The 9,885-nt window shown below is 41.9% G+C and overlaps 1 protein-coding gene across 2 annotated transcripts; it reads right to left on the reverse strand.

Annotated features, from left to right (window-relative positions):
* Positions 1-4,066: 4,066 nt before the first annotated feature.
* Positions 4,067-8,227, reverse strand: LOC143527272 (zinc-binding protein A33-like). Of its 2 annotated transcripts, none has more exons than XM_077022371.1 (7): positions 7,572-8,220; positions 6,953-7,048; positions 6,468-6,701; positions 6,218-6,240; positions 5,945-6,060; positions 5,663-5,850; positions 4,067-5,535 (listed from the first exon to the last, which is right to left on the reverse strand). In XM_077022371.1, the coding sequence occupies exons 1-7, from the start codon at positions 8,055-8,057 to the stop codon at positions 5,176-5,178; spliced, it is 1,503 nt and encodes a 500-aa protein (XP_076878486.1). In that variant the 5' UTR covers positions 8,058-8,220; the 3' UTR covers positions 4,067-5,175. The 2 variants fall into 2 exon arrangements, with proteins under 2 accessions (XP_076878486.1, XP_076878487.1); XM_077022372.1 differs by having other exon boundaries at positions 5,340-5,575; positions 7,572-8,227.
* Between the last annotated feature and the right edge of the window lie 1,658 nt (positions 8,228-9,885).

Below are 9,885 nucleotides of genomic sequence, written 5' to 3' on the forward strand. Positions count from 1 at the left end.
TGGCCTTCCCCTCCCTTTAGCCCCAGCTGAAGTTTCTGAAGTGTAGGATCTGCTGTCTTCTCTTAGCCAGCAGTGCTTTTAGCCTCCTGGATTATGGCCGTATAACGATTTAAAACACATTCAGGTTAATATTTCGCACCTCTGGTGGACAGTTGTTACTTTCTGCAGTTTGGACCTCGTTGGAAAAAAATATATAAAATATAAAGTATGAGCTAAAAAAGAACAAAATTAACAACTAAAAATATAAAAAAAAACACATAAAAATCATCTTTATATGGCTTCTTTGGTCATGATCTGAGGGCTCTTATTTTGTTGTTCTGTAGGTGTGTCAGGTTGTTTCTTGATTTTCCTCTTGGACTGTTAGTACTGGGTCAGCACTGGTAACGCTGCTAGCTCTCTGCCCCATCTCATTCTCATTGGCCACCTCTGTGTTTTATCCTGTAGTGTAGACGCAGTGAAGGATATTGTATCTGTTCCTCAGACACTTTATTTCTACCAGGTGATATATTATCCCTCAGATACCTCCTTCTCACTTTCCTTATCTTTCACTCTCCTTCTCTCTCTCTCTCTCCATCAATTACGAGGATGGTGTGTTATATTTGGGTCACTTGTGGTGTTCTGATGTACTCATTACAGCAATATCCCCAGTTTTTAATTAACACCTGCATTGCATTGACCTTTTACAGTGTTCAATCGCATCTCAGAATGCAGAATGTATGTATGCTGTAGGACTTTAACGTTTAACATTTGGGTTTTTGCCTGGTTGACTTCAAGTCATACCAGCTGAGCTATAGAACAGGGGCACCAATAACCTAATAAAAGGTGAGCTGGAATATTTGCACTTGCACACAAACTCATTTGTCCTGTGCGTGTAACAGCAAGATTAGCCAAGCTTACAAAGAGTGTTCATAACACTTTTATGTTGAGCCTAGTCTACTGTCTGAATAAGGCATTTAATGTTGTGTATTTGAGCTAATCCTATTAATGATTTTTGTCACTTGTAAAAAAGTGATTTTTTTTCTGAAACTGACAATTGTCGAGGTAGAGTGAGTGAATTATTAGGAGGTAGAGCTTTGTCGTGTATTAGTGTACCATTAGTGTACCATGTCACTGTTGATTACTAATGAGTAATTATTGCTATTGACCTTGTCTGGAGTAGCCTCATTAATGCTTGCTCATCTGCATGAACTGTTTCCTGGCTAGATTCTGCTGATTCATTACCCGGCTGGGCAGGCAGCCGTGCTGATAATCACTCGGCAATTAGAGGATATTGAAAAAACTTGTGTTTAAGCAAATCATCACACAGTTAGCAACGGCTGTTTGAGATGAGGTGGGAGCTGCGCGGGGAGCCTCGTTAGTGTACCCGGAGTGTGGTGCCCCGGAGACGGCGCCGATACGGGAATACGCCGTTAAATCTACAAATGAAAGGTTTACATGCAGGTGCCGTGTCTCTTCAGAACGACATTCGACATGACTTATTAAATCCCCCTAGACTTCCGCGGGTAAAAATTCTGGGGTCGCGGGGTGCGGTTTTTTGGGCTACTTTTGAGTTGGGCCACCGCGGGAGTTACAAGTCAACACTAAGAATCGATGGCGATATAATACTTAATTTGTCTCCATTTTAACACTGCTTCCCTGGTCGACAATTTACAAACCCCCCCCCCCCCCCCCCCCGCTCAACAACTTTGGCCTTTGGGCTAGTTTAGGCTCCTGAGGGGCGGATTTTACACTGACTTTGGGCGGGATATTTTTGTAGGACCTGGCAACACTGCCTGCGCCCCTCAGGTACTGAATAATTCATGGTAAGCAAGCGGCGCACATTCAGAGGCCTGACTCCACTATGGCGAGGAAACACGGGGACTTGAACATATCAAGGGGGTAGAAGTTAAGTTGGGTTCTCAATGACCCTGTGTTGGTTTGCTCAAGGAAAGAGAAGCGTGAACTTTAGCCAAGTCACGCGTCTTAAGGGTTGGGATGACCTGGTTCGACGTTTAGGAACCGAGTCAAATGAAACTGGCGCATGTCAAAACAGTAAAGTAAAATAAGGAGTGAGTGCCTATATGTTCACTTCGCGATGCTATTGAATTACTGTCAATTAAGACAGGGAGGAAATGAGGAGAGAGAGGGATGGAGGAAGGTAATGGGAGAAAGACAGCCTGGAAATAAATGAAATGGTAGAAAGGCACGAATGCTAATAGCTAGAAATTGGAGCTTGTAATGTAGACAGGGTCTATTGTTAATTGATGGTGTTCATGATTTCAGTGAGTGCATGGACCTACACCTATGCATTGCACTTGGCTGGGATTCCGTTCAATTACTTCAAGACTCTTTGAAGTATGACTAATTAGTTATGGCTGGTGTCCAAAGGTCTGTAAAAAGCACACATGATCATGAGTTGGTATGCTTTGAAATTTTTTTTATGGCCCCTTACATATCCAGCGACAAATCTATTCATATTTGCCATTCATATTTCATTTGCTATTCATATTTTGTAACAAGTAACGCTTTGTAGTTGGCACATACAGATCATGCACAAAATGAATGTTTTAAATAATAATTGTGATGTATGTGAAGGGGCAACTACTGACTAGTATACCATTTTGAATTGTTTAAAGTATTGTATATGGCGTATGCAATTCTGATGGGTTTTTTTCCACTCCATTTGCCTATGGGTATGTATATCTGGGATGGCATCACTGCCTTTGATCAGGCTGGAAGAAAGTTGTGTTGCACTCAGTACAGAACACAAGACAGCCATGTTCAGAGAGAGACCAGTTCAGCCCCAAAGACCCTGCAGTTGTACAAAATGAAACTTTTATTTATTATAGCCATTTATTAATGTCTACATGGCAACAAAATGACGCACATTTTAAACAGTGTCGTTAAGACTTGCGAGGGGAGGAAGATTGGACTGATTTTAGGAACTTTACATGTAAATGGTCTTGTACTATTTTGTCTACAGATGTTTAGCGATAGAAAACAAAGAAATAATGTCTATTAAAAATGCTTTGAAGTAATGCAGATAGATCCATATATATTTGTTCATTTTGGATGTGTATGTGTGGATTACACTAACGCTGAATTGGGTTTTTAAAGCATTCCCAAAATGTAATAGTTCCTCAAATATTTACTTTCATAACATTTCACTGATGCTCTTATCCAGAGTGACTTACAAAAATGCGTTAGATGCCAGTATCCTTAGTCAGTAAAAATAGGTTTGAGGTTAGAATTGAAAAAATGTCCTTGACCATGGCTGCCAGAACCCAGTGTCACTGAACAAGTCAGACCTTGCCAACCTAAAGTATGTCCTTCTGTTTGTTGGTTTGTCTGTGTATTTACCATAAACTACCTTGGCGTTCTGTTACCTCATGTTTTACAAAGTGAACACTGATGGTACATTCATAAATATACACGTTTCTTAAATAATAACGGTCATTTATGAGAATAATAGTCTACAGATGTATAGCTGTCCATCCTGAGTTTGCTGGTCACTTTGAGGATTTTAGAGCTTGTCCTTGAGTTCATCTTTGCGGGACACCAGCACCTGCTTACGTAAGGATTTCTATTTGTAAACCATCGAACTGTGCACTGTCAGAAGTCTCACATAATCAGAAATCCTTACGTAACCGTTTAGTCTCCAACACCAATAAACTTTCCGTGTAATCTCAGATCTTTTTTTCTTACATGGCACATCAAGCTCCATTTAATGGAAGACCTGCCTCATTTTGACATCTTTAAGAATTTGTCTTAATATCCAAATTTTGATCATGAAACCTTTGAAATGCTTTTGTTCAGGTGAAATTTATTAAAGCAGTTTACACAGGAGATAAGTTCAAAAGTAGAATTAATGTTTGGATTCCAGAGAAATAATCCACACTGACTTTTGTATACGTATATATATGTGTGTGTGTGTGATTTTATATATATATATATATATATTTAGCATATGTATATTGTAGGTATATTAAATCATACCTTAAATTAGCAGTGAGAATGTATTTAGCAGACGCGCTAAAGCATCCAGAGTGACTTACAAAAGTGCTTTAGTTGCCTACTTAAAGCATCCTTAGCTAGCACCAAAACCCACGACACAGTCAGCACCAAGTTTTCAGTGCTGAAACCTATAAATGAGCTCCATAATGCAAACCTATAGAACATAATACCTAAAATGGTTTAGTTTTTGAGCCACTCTTTTGCAAAAGAGTAGTTGTAGTTTCATACAGACCGCTGCATGGGGAGTGCTGTGTTCAGACATGTCTACGCTACGTTTAGCCGTTTAGTTACCTTTTCAGTCAAAGTGGCTTTAATTGCAAGTGTGATGTCAGTGGAGACAGCTCGGGGTTAACAGTGGTCAACTGGGATCAAGCTTTTGAACGCAGGTCTGTCCACACACACGGGCTGAGTTTTCACTGTACTATAACCTGTGCAACATTCAAACCCTTAATTCTACCCTCAAAGTGCAAATTGCAGACGAAACATGAAAGGAGTCTTCAGAAGAATGCGACATGAAAGTGATTCGAATTTTGTTCAGACAAAGAGGACAGTCACCCTTATCGTAACATTACCAAAATGTGCAAAACATTTTGTGCAAATTTGTTATGAAGAACATACAAAAAGGAAAGTCCCTCAAGATAAAAACAGACCTATTGAATCCCGTTATTGAGTAATTAAGAAAATTAAATGTAGTGTCAATATTAAACATAACACCTGATGACTACTTCCAACAATTTTATGATGATGATAACAGTCATGGACTGAATCTACTCTTTAGATATATTACACTGATGATTTCAACAAGAACTTAAATGTAACTGAGCTGAAATGCTTGCGTTTTTCATGAAATACATGATTAGTGTACAAAGAACCAAAATAAGACGCGCACTAAGTGTCCACAACCCACGCGGAGCACATCATTTACTCTGCTGGTAGATCAGGTTCCTGAGGGACAGAAATCTCTTCCGTTGTCCTCACTCGTTTATTGAGTTTTTGCGCCCCCTAGTGGATTACACGGGAAATGCCTGTGTCTCTTGACACTTAAGTGAACTTCCTTCTCTTGCATCTATTCAGAGCACATAAAGCTTCACTGTTAATGATAAGTCGCTTTGTCACAGAAAGCGGTTCCTCTGCTCTCTCAACAGATGGGTAAAGGTGTAGCTCTGCCTTCTCAGCAGTACCTCACAACTGTGGCATATGGATGGTCAGGGGCTCACGGTTTCGTCCACTCATGATCGGCCAGGGGTTGAAATAAGGGTACACGGCTTCCGTAAAGTGGGCGTTGACGAAGGTGTACACGTGCGTCATGTCCTCGGCGTCATAAAATGACACGTGGCCCCTCCCATAATCCAGGTACACGCCCACTCTTCTAGGTGGGCGCGCCAGCTCGAGAGGGCTCTCCACGGTGCTGTTGCACGCCTCGTAGCCATTTTCACTCAGAACCAGGGTCCAAAACCCCTCCTCCGGACACAGGCTGAGCTCCTCCTTACGGTTGACCGACGCGCTGGCCACGCCCAGTCCCCAAGCAGTCTTCTGTCCCACCTGCAGGGGAAAGTCGACAGCATCGGTGTGAGAGACCCTCCTGTGTGTGATGGACAATCGCACGTCAAGTCGCACGTTTGTTCACCTGAAGTCTCCGGACAACACAAGTACAAATGCTTCCCTTTACCTGCACCTCCCAGTAATGGCATCCCTCGGTGAAGGCCTGTGATCCCAGGACAATGTTGTAGAGGGTGAAGCGCTCTGGGTTGTTAGGTAGACCTGTCTGAATCTTGCCCACACACACACTCTGACCACAGCACGACACCCATAAGCGGGGATATGCCGTCAGAGGGTCAAAGGTTATGGCCTCCACTCCTGGTGTTGGGAAGGATAAAAAAGTTAAAGTGTGTGTCTGATCGTGTGTGCGCAGAAGTGTATATGTATATTTTCATGCACCAATGTGCGTCACCTGGCTGCAATATTGAGCTCATGTTCCTCCAGACACGATACTGCAGAGGCCCAACAAACTCCCCTGCAGGCAAGGTGACACACACACGCTTGGGAGGTTTAAACTCACACCCCACACTGCAGAGAGAGCGAGGGGAGGTAGAGACAGAAACCTAAAACCGAATCTGTAATGTAAAAAAACTTGAGCTAGAGGTACTTAATGTGACTATGGAATCCCTGCAATGAAGGACATTTTGAGTAAATCATATCTGATAAACAGACATGTAGTACATACCTTTCTATGAAATCCTTGATGTCCTTTGGAAAGAAAACAATGTTTTTATCATTATCATCATCTTTTTTCATCATTTCTAAATTCTCTCTCATGTTTCTTTTAACAAAAAGAGATCTAACGTATTATTTTTGAGTTGGATTATATTACACAATAGGCTAGGCTTACAAGAAATGTTTATACAATCAGGACTATGTTTATACATACTGATCTCTGCAATGATGACCTCTCTCACTCTCTTTCCCGCGCTCACCGTGAGTATTTCAGGATTGTCCTTCTGGCTGAGTTTTGTGTGAATGAGATGTTTGCTGAGCTCCAGCTGACTGAGTTGAGTGGTTGTGTGTGTTAGGCTCTCATCCAGCAGTTTTAGTCTTTTCTCTTTCGCCTGGTGCAGCCGAATCTTCATTTCCTTTTCCTGCCTGGACAGGAAGTCTCTGAGTTTCTGGAACTCAGAGCTGATCTGTGTCTCCAAAACACCTGCTTGGTCCTGTGAAGAGTATTATACAGTAGTACATTTATGCACATGTCTGTCAAAAATCATATTTATTATTCCATTTCTACAACAGCATCATCTTAGCATTCTAGAGCAGTTAGGATAAAACTTGTTTTGGTAACGTGTCACACTAAACACAACAGTAGAACAAAACTGGATAGTTTCTGCATTGTAATCAGGTGACTCATTAAAAAACGGCCATCCTCCTTGAATCAGACAAACACGTTTTAGTGCACAGACACTACCTTCATCTGGAGGATCAAATCATTCGTCAGGACCTGACAGTGAGATGCAGCTCCAATTTGCTCCTCAACTCTTTGCAGCAAAGAAGACAATGTCTCCTGAGAGAACACACACACACACACACACACACACACACACACACACACACACACACACACACACACCGCTCACAGCCTGCAGCTCCACCTCTCCCTATCGCTTCCTTTGCTTTCTCACTACACTTCCAGAACAAACCTATCAAACTCACAGGCGCACCATGTGCTCTTAATCTGGGGCGGTTTAGCTCATGATTGTTTGTGCATATTATGCAATATCCGTAGGTTTGGGACCGAACCTAAAAGTAGCACAAAGATGTGAAATTCCAAACCAACTGCTTCATAGTCTAGTTTTCTAACGGTCATGCCACGCAACCAAACCATGTACAAAATTATGTAAATCAACCGACTGAATGGTTGTTATATTAATTTGTCCAACCATAGTTACTATTTCTCTAAATCCAAATGTTAAATACCAATTCAGTAGAAACCAAGTGCCTTGTGCAAGATCGTGACTTCTAATATCAACAGTAGTAAGCGAATTAACACCCTGGCCTTATATTAATACACATAAACATGCATCTACCTTATAGTTCTCGTGAGCCTCATTTATGGGAACGACGTTGTGCGTCTTGTGGTCTCGCGACAGTCCACACACGAGACAGATGGCCACTTGGTCGTCTTCGCAGAACAACTTCAGCCGTTCTTCGTGCTCCTTGCACAGATTACTCACCGGCTCGGTATCGGTCAGGCCCATATCGGAGAGCTTAGCGTTACCGGGCGGTATTTTGGGACCTCGCTCCTTGGGGCGCGTGTCCTTGGCTCTCGCGCGTCGCACGCTCTCCACAACGTTACAAAGCAGCGAGTTCGGCCTCAGCGAGCGCGTGCATCTCTTCCTGCATTTGGGGCAGCTCGTGCTCTCGTCCGATCTAGTCTCCCAGCACTGGCGAATGCAGTTTCTGCAGAAGTGGTGGCCACACTCGAGTATGACCGGCTCGTAGAACATGTCTAAGCATATGGGGCACGTTAGCTCGGTGTGAAGTTCATCTAGTGCGCTGCTTTCACAAGCCATGTCCTCTCCCCTCACGAAGTTCAGATCTACTACAGGAACATGCTCTCTTCTAACGTTCTCTTACTCCACCCACAGACTCGAAAAAGCAGTTTCCATCGTCTTTAAGGGGGTTGGGACGTACTGATGAGACACAGCAGTGAACCTGAAGGGCCCGCAGGCGTGTGCCAACAAGCTTTTGCGTAGCTCAATTAAGTGCGTAATATAGTAAGATTACGAAAAACGGAAGACGTGTAAGCTTTGCTGTGGTGTTTCTGGAATTTTATATCAGAATTTTATGTTTTCATAAACGCACAAAACGAACGCAGAAGCGAATTCCTTTGCACCCCTTACTCCAGAATGGGCAGTTTAAGATACTTAAAGATTAGGCCACTTCGACCCCAAAGTAGCTTTTGGGGAAATGTCATCTTCCCGGCAATTTCTTAGGAAGTGTTTGTTTTTGAAATCCTAATGACGTATGTACTGAAATTATGACTGACACATTCCATTGCTCAACCTGCTGTTCAGGAAGTAAGAAAAAGAATGGAAAGGCCTAACTGCAGTTACATTTTATGAGAAATCTGATTTCTGTTTAAGAGAAATCACTGTTACTTTTCAAACGACGATCAGTGTCTCTTGGTTATTGTTCAGACATATTTGGAAGCAGCTGGTTTTGAGAAGTGATCGCTTGTTTGGGAGGCAAATTGTTGGACAGAGACACATTGTTCTGTTGTTTAGACTATTAAGTCTAAACTTAAATGCACTTAAATGTTAAGAGCAAATCCCATAGACGTATCTTGCAAAAGCTGAGGCTGGAATAGGCAGAATGTGAAGTTATCATGGCTTCCACCACCCACAATGCTACTAGGAGACTCCTGTACACTGACTAATTTCAGTGTGTGTGCATTTACACTCTGCACTTCCTCACTGACTTTGCGAAGTATTGCCAGTTTTCCTATATCTGCATCCTGAGCGTTTATTCTTGTCTCGTTTCACCGTGTACTTGCCTGGATTATTTTTTGGATATCGTCTTTATCCCTCTGGTTTGTCCCTGTGTTTTCTCTGCCTCTTTCTGTCTCCTCTCGTGTGCTCTGATATTGGACTACCTCTACGTTGTAGGTTCTGGATCACCTATTTTATTACTTTTATCTGCAAGATGTTTGCAACTCTTTCACATGATGTCACACCACTAAACCTTTTTATACATGCTCCTCTCATTTCCAGATATTATAAATAATCAGACAAGTGGCTGGCTATTGTATTTTCTTTTTGTTTTAATTTGTTTGTGTTTTGGCTAGCTGTAAGTCATAAGTTGCATCATTCATTATGCATACCATCAATTAAACAATGGTAGCTTGCCCTGTAATCTGACATCATTGTTTAATCTTAAATCGAGTGTGTTGGAGTTCAGATCCAAAACATCAAACCATTGTTTCACTGTCCAAACAATTATGAGCTGCAATGCATGTGCAAGATAAGAGTGGTGGTCAGTGCACCACTAAGATTAAAGGGAGATTAAGAATACCGATAATGGGAACATTTAGGAGACAAAACTATCTGACTGTAACACAAAATGAAACTTGCGTATGTGCTGATGAATTAGGACACCTCCTATCGGCATTCCTTGGTACAGCACCTTGGTTTTGAGGAGGATATCAGTGCCTCCAGTCATATCAGCAGGAAATAACCATCTCCTGATCACACTGTTATTTCTGGTAATCCTGATATATGTAATGAAAACAGTACACAATATAAAGGAATCATCTGTTATCCAGAGATAAGAGACAATCATAAAACACACGTAAAGCCCACAGGACATTTGGATTTGAGCTACAGCTTGTTATATTGGCAA

Source organism: Brachyhypopomus gauderio, chromosome 11 (genome assembly GCF_052324685.1).
Source record: "Brachyhypopomus gauderio isolate BG-103 chromosome 11, BGAUD_0.2, whole genome shotgun sequence".
Lineage (NCBI taxonomy): Eukaryota > Metazoa > Chordata > Actinopteri > Gymnotiformes > Hypopomidae > Brachyhypopomus > Brachyhypopomus gauderio.

Bases quoted from the DNA above. Each gene is read 5' to 3' on its own strand.
- LOC143527272 (XM_077022371.1), bottom strand. From the start codon at position 8,057: ATGGCTTGTGAAAGCAGCGCACTAGATGAACTTCACACCGAGCTAACG. The intron at 6,241-6,467 runs GTGAGCGCGGGA...TTCTTTCCAAAG, and splicing joins ACAATCCTGAAATACTCACG to GACATCAAGGATTTCATAGA. The intron at 5,851-5,944 runs GTGACGCACATT...TCCCAACACCAG, and splicing joins GAGCTCAATATTGCAGCCAG to GAGTGGAGGCCATAACCTTT.